Raw genomic sequence first — 12,657 nt, 5'->3', positions numbered from 1 at the left:
AAATAACCAACAAATTAGTTCAGAAATGTACCGGTGGTCTTTCACCAGTCAGTCAACCTTTACTTATACAGGTTAGGTTTCACCAGGACACTTGATTTGTGGACGTGTCCTCATTTTTTTGTCACTAGTTTCCAACAGTGAACCAAAGGGACTGTCTGGTCCTGAGTCCAGCCCAAAACGTCCTTAATGTTAATTAGAGGACAGTCCATCCTGAATATGAGTTTAATGAAGGAGTCATCAGTTTAGGAAACATCGGTGACAACGTGAGCTCTGGTCAAATGGTCCGTGTGCTGAAAGGATCTGGATGGCAGCTACGATGAAAGATAAACGGATCAAAAGGTCAGTAAAGAAAATAAAACTTTTTTCATTCTACCTTATTTGACAAAGACTTTAAATTTTAAAGGAGAGGAGATGAATCTGTCCCACGATTTATTTTGGTAGTTTTAAAACAACTTGACTCACTAAATTAGAAAGTTACTAAAAATGATTGTTACATGACTAATGGGTAATAATGAGCAACCATTACAGTGATACTTTAATTACTGTTTTAACTTCACATTTTGTAACAAAATATTTAAGCTATTTTTATTTGTAATCTAATTAAAAATTTAAAAACTTTTTGTACTCTTGTTCAAACGTTTCACTTTTTATTTTTTTTTAGGAAACGTCTAGGAGTCTGCAACCTGCAGCTCTGGGGCCTCATGTGTCTCTTTGGTCCCTCCACCTCTGCAACGTTTTGACCAAAACTAAAATAAAACTGAATTTTATTTAAATTATTACCAACTATAAAAATGGCAAGTTTTAGCAGATTTCCTGTCATTTTCAAATATGTGAAGAATATATAAATACAAGGTGTAAAATGTGGACTACGTCGTGCTAGCAGCCTGTTAGCCTCTTGAAGTCTCAGCGTGATCTTTCTCTCAAAACCACCAGAACGTTTACGAATATCTTTAAGACGAGTTGCTGAGAAGGAATATGGTAACTTTAATAACACTAAGAATAAAACAAAGTCAAAATAAATAAAAGTATTTTCTTTAAAAATAGAATTGGATATCCAACAAACTGGACTAATTTTATACTGTCTTTATGCTTTATGCTTTAAGTAGGATATTCTTCAATAATTGAGAACTCGCATAGATTTTAATTTATATAAAATTGTTAAAGTATGATTTTTTTCTTTACATGAATTTGGTCTTTTGTATTAAAATGTAAAAATAAATAATAATTTAGACATTTTTCGTTATATATTAGCCCCACTGGCCGAAAAAGCCGTCTCCAACAAAACTAGAGGCCCATGGGCCTCTTTTTATTGCAAAGGTTGCAGACCACCCATAGATCTTGCAGTGAGATTTTCCTAAATCCAAGAAAAAAAAAAAATACTAGAAAATCAACAAATGGAGTAGCACAACAATAAATGAGTTGTAATAGATCTTAATGCTCCGCACGTTTGATACATTTCCCTTTTACAAACATTCAAAGGCGTCACAGCAGACATCGTTACAGTCAGTGTAAATAGTTTATTAGATTTTTGAAAATCTCATCTAATTTAAGAAAAGATTATTTTGAACAGATCATTGAAAATACATTTGTGGTGAGACAAAAATGCCAGAATTACCCAGTTTGAGACATTATGGAATGAAACGGCAAAGCAGAACGGCACGACGTGTTTTAGTGGAGGAAACGATACAACAGGCTGTAACAGTTTCTGTCGAATGAACACATTTAAACACTTTTTAGAATATTTTTGCTGTTTGTGATATAAAAACACGGCGACTCTGCTTCCTGCACAACAGTGAACACCTAATGATTTCTGGCTGCATTTGGCTTAATTAAATATACAAAAACTATAAGTTAAAATAACATTCAAGTTGAATCGCACAAGGCAATGAAAACCTGTTCAAACATTATGTACAATATTAAGGTTAAAAAAAAAAAACAGGTCCCGACATATTAAGTAGCAAAATATCTGTACAACAAAAAACATTTGTTGTATTTTTGTCACATGAGATGAAAATATGAGCTTTAATGATGCGTTTGTGGTAAATACTTTATATGAAACGTAACTATGCTTAAGTTACAGAAGCTGGAATTTCCCGATCACATATTTTTGTTCCCAAAACCATAAAAACGATGCTTCTGCAAAAATCTGCAGATTTTTTAAGTAAACGCTCATTTATTGATTCAAAGCTACAAATTTGAACTTGACCCATCGTTTATAATAATAATAATAATAATACATTTCACATTAGACTGGTCAAATTTTATAACTTTTTTTTTTAAACAGTACAAATATAGTTTTAAATATATATTTTTTCATTTTCTTCAAGCCAGTTTTTCTCCCCTTTTAGTACAATAAAAAGCCTCGAGACTTTTCAAAGAAAAAAAAAGTTTGTGCATACATTTAAAGAGGAATGATGAAGAGCGCCCGAATGCATTCTGACAACACACAAGTCGCACCTTTCTTTAAAATATGTCATTTTAAACAGCTAAAAGGGAAAAAAAAGTTCCCGTACATTCCAGGGTGACATGTTTTCACATGGCTCCTAAGGCTGCTGCACGTCCAGTTTTACACGTCTTTAAAGCCAGCTCGAGTTGTATTGCTTTAAGTAGGGTTAATAAAAACAGACGAATAGAAAAACATAAGTTCAGGCACTTGGCTTGTCTAAGTCGTTTCGATTCAACTCTTCAAAACACTTTGATCTCAGTCCCGTTCCCGCTCCTTCATAGTCCTTCATAGTGAGTTCTGCTACTTTAGCGTGCAGATTCATATTCAATAGTTTCATGTAAAGTCGTCTCCATAGCTGCTACAAACACCTGGCATCCTTCTTTCCGCGTCACTTTACCCCACTCCATCCTTTCCTGCTTCCCTCCCTCCCTCCTGCTGCACGTGCACTGTTCCCTCGTCACATGACCACTTCTCCATTGTTCACCGGCCGCAGATTCTGATCGTCGTAGCGTTTCCTGACGCTCCTCCGCACAGCGTCCGCTCGTCTGTACGGCTGATTCCTTAAATCTGAGGAGAGGGGTAAAGGATTGGATGGAGGATAAAGTGATGTCAGTCGTCATCTTGGTTTTGTTTTCTTGAGCCCACATGTTCAGGAGTGCTGGTAGCCTAACTTTCAAAGCAGCGTGAGGTCTAAACATAAAAACAGGCACCTATAATGCTCAGAAATCTAAAGTACACGTATGCATCTTTTTTTTATGAAGCGTAGACTAAAAATTGCAAGCTGTTCACCGTCAAATGTACTAAAATTAAAAGCACTGCAAACAAAATAAGGGAGGTAATAAAGAAATGCTTGCCAGGTCTGAGCCACATCCACCACTACAGGGGTGCTACTGGCCGACTTCCTTACCCTCAAGTAGACATTGGGAAATTTAGTAATATTATTCTTCTTTAGCTCTGGATGAAGAAAAAGACAAAAACAAAACGAAGATTAAAACTGGGAGACGAAGCATGTCTGCACCAAACGTTCGCGCTGCGAGAGCAAAGCAGGAGGCTGCGTGTGGGAAACGACCGGAGAGGACAGAGGTAAGAGGAGGTTAACTGGTTTAAACCTTTTAACCTGCAAAGGATGATCAAAGCTCTGTTTTTGTTCTGTTACTAGACCCAAACTGCTTTGTAAAGTGGCTACCAGCAGGACAGAAACCTCCAGTTCAGAGCAACTGTAAGTACTCAATTAAAAAAAAAGAACAAGTCCAGACAAACAGCATTATGTTCACCAGCACCAAAAACCCAACCACAGCATGCACGCAGCCAGGAAAATACCACTACTAATCAGTTAGTGAGCTCAAAACGTGAAAAATCAGTGACACAAACTGGCTGCATGTTAGTAGCACACAAAAACAGGCAGAGCATCATGGGTAACGTGCAGAAACCAGAAGCCGCACGACAGACCGGGAAGCAACATGTCTGCAGACGGCAGCACGGCTCAGAGAGGTGCATTATGGGAAAGCAGCAGGGATGAGGCAATCAGCATGCGAGGTAGAGCATCAACGTTATATGTGATGATAAAACACACGGAGAAGCAAGTTATAATGCCACAGTCACTTAAACGTCACATTCGTCATACCTTTGTATATGACAAGACTGGCTGCAAACACATTACATGAATGGTCACTAGATGGCAGCACACAGCCTGACTTTTCTTACTAAAAGAGACAAAGTTCCCTCTCTGTGACATTATTTTCTGCCATGGCTGATGACTTAATGAGGATGAATGTGGGCGTCACACTTCATGCAGGCGGATAGAATGAAACTTTATCCCAAACCTTTTGTCATGCTCAAATAAAAGAAAACTCACACAAACAGGCATTTGCACACCTGTGTGTGTGCTGTCCACGGCGTGAATGTAAGAGTTAAAGGAGCAGGAGTGTGACAAGGCATGCATTGGGTGGGGGAGAGGACACGAAGATGCAAACGTTTTGTTCCAGCAACCTTTGAGAAGAGAGACAGATCTATAAGCTTTAGTAATGGTGCTCCTCATTGAGAGCGGGCTCGCAGAAGAACCGAGAGCCGCGCTTGGCTGTGCGGGCGGTAAAGGGCACGGTCTTCAGCACTGCATCGAGAACGACAAACAGCCGAGACAAAAAAAACACAACAAGACAGACACAGTGTGAGAAAAGCAAGTCTTCTACAGAGTTTAGCGTCTGTTAGCGCCAGAGCAAATGCCCAACAACCTGATCAAGAAAAAAAATGTCAAAGAAATACTGTATAACCTAATTTCCCAAACTGTAGTAAATAAAGACAGATTTTAGTTTTATTAATTGTTTTAAATCTTAAAGGTTATTAATAAAGCGCATTAATGAGAATGTGTTGCAGGTGTATGACCCTAAACCCCCACATGAAGAATATTCTAATGCCACATAAAGGCGATAAAATGAGCATGTAGGTCCGCTGGCATCCATCAGGGGGCGCTGCATCACCGTCCACCCCTACTCCCCACAGCTTTGTAATACAGGCAACATATCAGAAGCTAAAACTGACAAGTATGACTTCATATGTACTCCTGAATTCAGTACCAGCAGCAACGGGACTTTAGCTGCTCAATAAGAAAGTGTTCTTGTTAATTTAATTATGGATTAAAAGCCGTCGGAGGGTATTTAGTCAACGCTACAGATTATTGTCTTAATGTCCAGATGATGAACCTCAGATCTACAGGAGGCCTTTGACCTGAGCTCTGATATCACACCACCTCATCTTTAGCACAAAACAATAGTTTAATTTAATAAACCAATCACTTCTTCAACTATTCAACAGTAAAAAAGCACAGATTCATTTCACATTCTAGGTGTTTGTTAGCTTGTGTTTCAAAACTGTCAGGTTACACATATCTCTGTGCTATTTTACTACTTTTTAGACAATTTGGCACATTTTTTATGACGTCCCACAACATTTTCTGCTTTGTTTTTGTAACATACGCTATTAACAGGTGTTTAATCAGTGAAATAAAGCAGCAGCTTCAGCGTTGCTCTTGAGAAACTGTTCCTTAAATTCCTCAACCTTTAGTCGGGACAGAGAAATAAAACATTGTTTATTACTTTACGTGGTTTTGCTTGGACTTTTTATTATCCAGGGAAAGAGTCATATCCCGGCCCTGTGTATGTACAGTGTTACAAAGCAAAGACAGAGCAGATAAGCAATGATCTTAAGGCACATCTGAGTCGAGTAGCAGCTCCTGTTTGAACTCATTCAGTAAAACGTTTGCTCGTCAGAGTTGAAGTCACGTTAGTTGGTTTAGAATCTTCTTGTTAAAGGCTGGATTTCCAGCAGGACTGACCCTCCATGCACAGAGCAGAGGGTGTGTGTGTGTGTGTGTGTGATCGTAGCCAGGTTTGGGTGAAGTTACCCGTGATGATGTCCTCGATGGCTCCGTCTTTGCCTTCGTAGACATGGCGGCTGTCTTTAACCTGTTTCCTCCGGAGCTCCTGGATGAGCTCCTGCTGCTGCCGCTTGTTTTTATGGGACGGAGACTGAAACCAAGAGATTATTACACAAGCTTATTACTATACAGGTAGTTTTTTTTTATTACTCAAACATGTTTTTTTTGTTCTGCACATCCTCTCCTTCAGGTTTGTCTGTGTGTTAACAGAATAATCAGTGATCCTGAGAGATGTTGCTCAGCAGGACGTCGGACAGTAAAAGAGCTGGCACAGCAGGCGGTCGGTGCTCTGCTAATCCTGCGAGCAGGAATCTAAAGGAAGAGAGACGACCGAGCTGAAAGAGAAGAAGAGTTTACCTTCTGGTCTTCCTCCTTCATGGCTTCTTGTTCAAGGAGTTTCTCCATCAACATCTGCTCCTGGCGCTTCTTCTGCTCATTGTCTTCCTCCGCTTGCTGAGGAGCCAAACAATAAGTTGTTATGACTTAAATATACACAAGATGAGATTTTACTGCAGTATTTTGACATTGCTATATACCATATTTTTCAGACTATAAGGCGCACTTAAAATCCTTTAATTTTCTCAAAAATCAACAGTGAGCCTTATAATTTGGTGCACCTTATATATTAATTCTGGTTGTGCTTACTGACCTCGAACCGATTTTATGCGGTACACGGCGCTCAAAAATCTCAAAATGAACTTGTTTCGCTTAATGCGCCTAAATACAGAAAAACATGGGATATGAAAAACAACACGGGTGGTTTGAGGAGGTCAAGAAGTATCACTGGATATACATCTTCAACGAATGAGGGTTGCACCAGAGCTAATCATATACATAAATAACTTTAACTCGGTCAATTTTACACATAATGAGTTCAAATTTGGCATGGTGGTAGCTGAGAGTCATCCCAAACACACATTCAGCACTATCTGATCACACATCTTGTTTAAAACTCTGGCATGCAAGATGTTGACAATATGACTTTCCTCAAAGAATGCTAAATGTGATAATTTGCAGAAATGTTAAAGTAGATTATAAAGTAAAAAGAAAAAAAATCTATAGTGGGTACACTGCTAGATGTTGGTGACCAACTCACCCTGTAGGCCTTAACAAATCGCACAAACACCGGGAAGAAAACGGACGGCGGTGTGGTTTTTGAGTTCTCCCCGAAGAATTTGACAGCCTCGTCGTAGGCGTCCTTATTAGAAAGAAAAAACATAAAACAAGCTTTATTAGTTAGTGTGAGGCTCATCAGGACCAAAGCGGGGTGTTCTCCAGAAGTTGCACCTGTGCGATCTTGGCGTCGTCCTGCAGCTTTTTCAGCTTACTCTCGCTGTGCGCGATGAAGTCTTTGAGCATGGTGTTGTGTCCGTGCATGCTGTACTCTCGTTTGGTCAGCTCCATGCCTCTCTGCAGCTCTTTGACGTCCAGCAGGACGTTATCCAGCGACACTGTGAACACGGAGAGACGTGCTCTGTATCACATCAACCCGCTCTTTGAGAACAAAACAAAAACGTTCTTGCATGCGCTCACCTGCAGCAGCTTTCTCAACGTAGTGTAGCTCATTGTGGAAATGAGACACTTGTGGGTATTTCTCCCTGATGATGTTGGCGATGTAGTGCAGCAGTGTCAATTTGCGGTCTGTTGACTTGGTGTCAAGCAGCTGCGAAGAAAGTAAAAAAGAAAAACATTTAGCGGAAGAAGAAGCTTTGAAGTTCAGTCAGAAGAAATCCACTCGCCAGGTCTAAACTCTGCAGCTTGAATCCGTACACGGCTCCTCTCTTGCTGCTGTTCATGTAGTTTCCAAGAGCCAAGATGATCTGAAGAACACAAACAAACGTCATACAGGAAGGTAGACACGTTGGACATGAAGAACCCGTGTTCGGTTACCTCTAAAATCTTCTTCAACTTCTGTGACGACTTGATGGAGACGGACGCTGCGATGACGGCGTGCAGTTGCTGCAAAGAGTCAAACGACAGTTTCAGCACAACAAGCAGCCACAACGGCAGAAGCCGCTGAAACAGTGTTTACCGGCGTGAGCATCTGAACGCTTTCACTGAAGTTGCCGATGAAGGCCATGATGGTCATCTTCTGCATGAGCCGCTCAATCTTGCTGAACTGCATCATGAAGCGGTCCTCGTCCGTCAGGCTTTCCAGAGGCTTGCGCTCCTTCTCGAACTGTCGCAGGACTTTGATCTCGTTCTCTGTGGGCTGGAAGCGCATCAAGCACTCCACAAAGTCCACCGGCAGAGTCCGCAGGTCAAACCTGAAGGCCAGATGATCACAGTTATGCACAAAGCTGCTTCAAATATTTTAAAGACTTCCAGGTGGGACAATGTAAAAGAAGAATGATATCTCGTCTCATGTTTCAATCGGGACAGGAAACTAATCAAAGAAAGGCAGAAGCAAACTTACAGCTGAATAGCCTTGCAGATCTCCTCAGACGTCTTGCCCACCTTCCTCAGTGTGATGGCCAGGTTCTTGGCTCTGTTGGAGTCCAGCAGGGTCACTTTGTTGGGTCCCTTCTGAATGATCTTCTGCTTGTTCATAGTGAGCTCGACCGTCGGGCCCTGAGCTTTAGTTTTAAACATCTCCTCGAATTCATCGACATTTAGGTCCTAAAAGACGACGAGGATGTGTCGGTGATGGGCATGAGGCAGGATTTGAGAAGGCGTTTCTGAGTGCGTACCTCGAGTATCCGCTCGTCGTCGATCTCGTTGAACACGGTCCCGTTGATCTGGTTTGGTTTCAGGGCCACCCAGTTAAAGACAGGCATCCGGAACTTCGTCTTGATGGGTTTCTTGATCTTAACAGCTGAACCAGATGAAAACAAATTAGTGCTGCTCCAAAAATCAACGTGCAAAACACACACCCATGCAGCAGAAGGGGTGGATGGGAATCAGTAACAAAAAGAGCTAATCTCTAGAGATGCACAGATTTCAAATCCTGATTTTCTACTTTTTTAAAGCTCTGATCTACTAATTCCAGTTGTTTCCTCTAGCTATTGTTAAAGCCAACAAATGGTTATTCTAACTTCTGTCTAAATTTACAATTTTACCTTGTGATCATAAAAAAGGGGGTCCAACTTACCACTTTTACTCTAAAAACAACGAACTCAAGATTTTTGGACAAAGGTGTTTTTACAAATAAATCTAAAAAATCTGAAAGGGAAATCTAAACATTTTAATGTATTAAATGCTTTAACAAAACATGTTTAATGTCCTGACGCATGTTTAATAATCAGGTCCTCTGGATGTAAGTCCCTCAAACAGAACCTTAAAGATGCTGTCAAACTTCCCCTGTAGAGCTAAATCCCTCAACTTCCTGGCACGAGAACAAGGCCGGGAGGTATTCCTGTTCAGTAAATGTTACATACGCTGAGGATTGGGGCCAAACTATTTATTGGGCAGATTAAAGCTATTTGTAGCCACCAGAGCTGCATCATTGAAGCTGAACGTGGAGGTGGCGCCTTCACTCCGGCCTGCAGACCAGGTGTCAGGAGTGGGCCGAGCCATAAGGCCGGCATGGGAAAGGTAAACAGCATTCCTGCTCTGCTCCATTTTTATCACTTTAATCACCTGCGTGCCACAGCAGGTCACCGTCTCAGCATGCAACACAATTAGATGCTTCATTCATATAAACAGCAAGACGTGACGACAAACAGTGTCGATTTTTAAATGTGGCATTTTCTGACCGAGCAGAAATATTCTCAATCGGATCAATTTGAGATGATCAGGTTAGAAAAAGAAAACATTTCAAAATACTACAGTTGACACTAAAGTGACTTATTAGGTTTCAAACACCAAATACTGCAGAATCACTATAGAGAAAACAAAGGTAAAATATTTACAAAGCACGAGAAAATTTCTCTTTAAAAACACCACATTTAAAATGACCACAGACAAAAACACACAACAGCCAGAACGTACAGAAAAGTTTGATGGGTCCCTCTGGTTGGCAGAGAAAAGGAGACAATTCAAAGAGAAAATTATTACAGATTTGTCAAAAGAGGAAAGAATAATGCCGTAGAAAAGAACAGAGTCACAAACAATCAGGAGCAGACTTCATTAAATCTTCAATTTGCCGGCAAATGAGAGAACAGTCAGTTTCACAGAAAGTCAAAACATCAGAGTTTTAGTCTGCCCGGTCTGCTGGCATCAGTTCTGAGCTGTCTCTGGCGCCCTGAAGCAAAGCTGTTGGTTTTTAGGAACCTCCTCACTACACTTCCACCAGTTCGCCGTGCCCAGCCACTATCAGAACAGCTGCAGGCAAAGACGTGGAAAACAAGCACCTCTCAAGGATTCCCAGGAAACAAATATCAAGAAGATAAAGGGACCATGAACTCTTCACTGTCTTCTTACAGATAGTCACATCAAAATGATTATAATATTGAAATGATAACAATGAAATATTCTCAATGACCTTAAAGTAATAAAAGGATTATAAAGGTTATTAATAGAGGACAATAATATTTATATAAGGAAGCAGATTAATAAATAATATATTCCTTTCACAAATAGCACATTATATCCAACACAAGGGAAAAAAAAGATATCCATTTACATAATTGTGTAAAGATTATTAACTGATTGGTTGTCTTCTTTGATGTAAACGTTTCAAATTTCACATTTTGGCCTGAGGATATTTATCTGTTTGTGTGCATCTTCACCTACAGAGTACTGAGAAATATACATATATGTACACATAGTACAGGCTGATCCGGTGACTGAGGCTTTCCAGAGTCTGTCATCGCAACTTAACATTAAGGTGAGCAGAAACAGGTGAGAGGCGGGTCGAGTCAGTCATTACAAAGCAGCTAAAAGTGACGGGAGACTTGTTTTGAAGGTTAAAGATGGATTCAAGCTCACCTGCTAACCCCGAGTTCATGATCACTGTGGGCGTCCCACACCCAGGCAGTGGGGGTGCCACAGGGGGTGGAGGAGGAGGCAGAGGAGCTGACATCTCTGAGGGTAGTGGGGGAGGAGGAGGAGGGGGTGGGGGTGGAGGGGGAGGAGCTACTGTTGGAAGTTCTAACGATGGCCCATTTGGTACTGGTGGAAAAACAAAGAGCAAGAAATACAGCTTGAGCTGACGGAAGTAACAGAAGAGTCAAACAAAACATTAGATTTTTTAAATAAATCAAAAACATAAAACCGTCCAACACAAAACATTTGCTCCGTCACTGAACCTACATGTTCCGTTTCCCGGCAGCGGAGGGGGTGCAGGAGGTGGTGGAGGTCCGGCAGCCGTGCCTCCCACGTGGTTCTGACCGACCCCCGGCGTGACGCCCGACGGGCCCTCCACACCGGACGGAGAGGACGTCAGGATGGAGATGTCTCCGTCTCCCTTCTTGTGGATCTTGATGGTGCCCTGCTTCTCCAGCTCGTGGATCTTCTTCTCCAGCTTGCTCTGACGCTGGATGGCCTCGTCTTTCTCCTTCAGCGTCTGCCGCAGCGAGTGAACCTGGGAGGTGGTGTCTTTGAAGGCTTCCTGTGGAGGAAGAAAGGGTCATAAGTATGTTGGTACGAATAAATGACTGACAGAGAAGAAAACTTGTAGTTTTCTGTAGAACTGATGTGCGACGGTGACATTTTCTACAATCCCAAAAGCCGTATGCGCTCAAAGAAGTTGCATTAAGTTTTAAAAATCCTCATGCAAAGAGCAAATCTAACCTTGACGGACTCAAGATCCTTGTTTCTTTGCATCAGCTGCTTCTCCAGCTCCACAATCTTAGCCATGGCTTCATTCTCCATGTCCTGCAGCTTCTCTGTCATCTATGGGAACATCCAGCAGAAAAAGGTCACTTCATGGCAGGAACTCATTGCAGTGACAGCAACACATTCAATATGTCAGTGGCCTCTAATGGGGCGGCGATGCAAAGCGTTTGATGTGGTCCATGTTTGAGTGGTAGAACGATGACATCACAGCAGAGCCCAGCATCGTATTTTATTCCCCCCGTCAGTTTGCTTCGACATTAACGTTTTGATGTAAAAATGTGGGAATCGAGACGATGCAGTCAGCTTTACCGAGCGTCAAATCCTTAAACACAAGACTCAAGGGCTCTCACGTGTGACAAGTTCTCCTCCAGCTCCTCCACCCGCTCCAAAGCAGCGTTTTTGGTCTCAGCATCCTCCAGCAGGGCACCCACGTCAAACACATTATCCAAGTAGGCCTGGATCTGGACCTGGAGCTTATCACTCTCAGTGTGCTTAAGTTTCTGGAAAATATACACAAAACGTGAGTGAAGGTGAGGATCCATTTTTTTTAAGCTCACTTCCTAAAGCCGGCACCGACCTCACCTCTCTACAGAGGGTCAGGAGACGAGGCTCTATGAAAATTAATTAATTTGAAGTAGTGGAAAAGCCATTATTGACAGCTTTTCTGTGGTTTTTGCCTCGGGAGGTGCAGTATTGACAGCCTACCGTGTGGATTTCTGTCTGTTTACGGTTTACTCACATCCAAGTAGTCGTCCAAACACAGCTTGGTGAAGTCGTACTGTAGGTGAACTCTGAAGTTCATGTCCTCAACTGAGTGCACAACTATGTTGATGAACTGCATACATGCAACCTGGAGGAGAAAAACAAAACAAAACAGAATGCAGTCAGTAGAACAGGATAAACAACATTCTGAATATCTTTAATATACTTTCTTTCTACAAAATGTTAATCTTATTGACTAAAATAATGGTTTTGATTTATTTTATCTATAAAGTTTGCCTGCCCTTTATGTATTATTGTTATATTTTCCAGTCTAGGGTAACACAAGGACACGTGCAGT

The 12,657-nt window shown here is 41.4% G+C and overlaps 1 protein-coding gene across 6 annotated transcripts in view; it reads right to left on the bottom strand.

Annotated features, from left to right (window-relative positions):
- Positions 1-2,707: 2,707 nt before the first annotated feature.
- fmnl2a (formin-like 2a) overlaps positions 2,708-12,657 on the bottom strand; it is a 51,490-nt gene continuing 41,540 nt past the window's right edge. The window contains exons 11-28 of one of the 6 annotated variants that reach the window (XM_037686928.1): positions 12,337-12,447; positions 11,948-12,097; positions 11,553-11,654; positions 11,073-11,370; positions 10,749-10,931; positions 9,810-9,830; positions 8,570-8,694; positions 8,296-8,498; positions 7,912-8,146; positions 7,770-7,838; positions 7,619-7,699; positions 7,413-7,542; positions 7,167-7,330; positions 6,976-7,077; positions 6,237-6,332; positions 5,847-5,970; positions 3,301-3,400; positions 2,952-3,013 (exon numbers count right to left, since the gene is read on the bottom strand). In XM_037686928.1, coding sequence (XP_037542856.1) covers position 3,013; positions 3,301-3,400; positions 5,847-5,970; positions 6,237-6,332; positions 6,976-7,077; positions 7,167-7,330; positions 7,413-7,542; positions 7,619-7,699; positions 7,770-7,838; positions 7,912-8,146; positions 8,296-8,498; positions 8,570-8,694; positions 9,810-9,830; positions 10,749-10,931; positions 11,073-11,370; positions 11,553-11,654; positions 11,948-12,097; positions 12,337-12,447 — 2,295 coding nt within the window. In that variant the 3' untranslated portion in view covers positions 2,952-3,012. Of the gene's footprint in view, positions 3,014-3,300; positions 3,401-4,347; positions 4,557-5,846; positions 5,971-6,236; positions 6,333-6,975; positions 7,078-7,166; positions 7,331-7,412; positions 7,543-7,618; positions 7,700-7,769; positions 7,839-7,911; positions 8,147-8,295; positions 8,499-8,569; positions 8,695-9,809; positions 9,831-10,748; positions 10,932-11,072; positions 11,371-11,552; positions 11,655-11,947; positions 12,098-12,336; positions 12,448-12,657 lie in introns of those variants that run through there. The other 5 variants (XM_037686927.1, XM_037686931.1, XM_037686929.1 and 2 more) reach the window with 5 other exon arrangements.

This window comes from Nematolebias whitei, chromosome 13 (assembly GCF_014905685.2).
Source record: "Nematolebias whitei isolate Nwh7 chromosome 13, NemWhi1, whole genome shotgun sequence".
In the NCBI taxonomy this organism is placed as follows: domain Eukaryota; kingdom Metazoa; phylum Chordata; class Actinopteri; order Cyprinodontiformes; family Rivulidae; genus Nematolebias; species Nematolebias whitei.
This window is presented reverse-complemented; position numbering and strand designations above follow the sequence as displayed.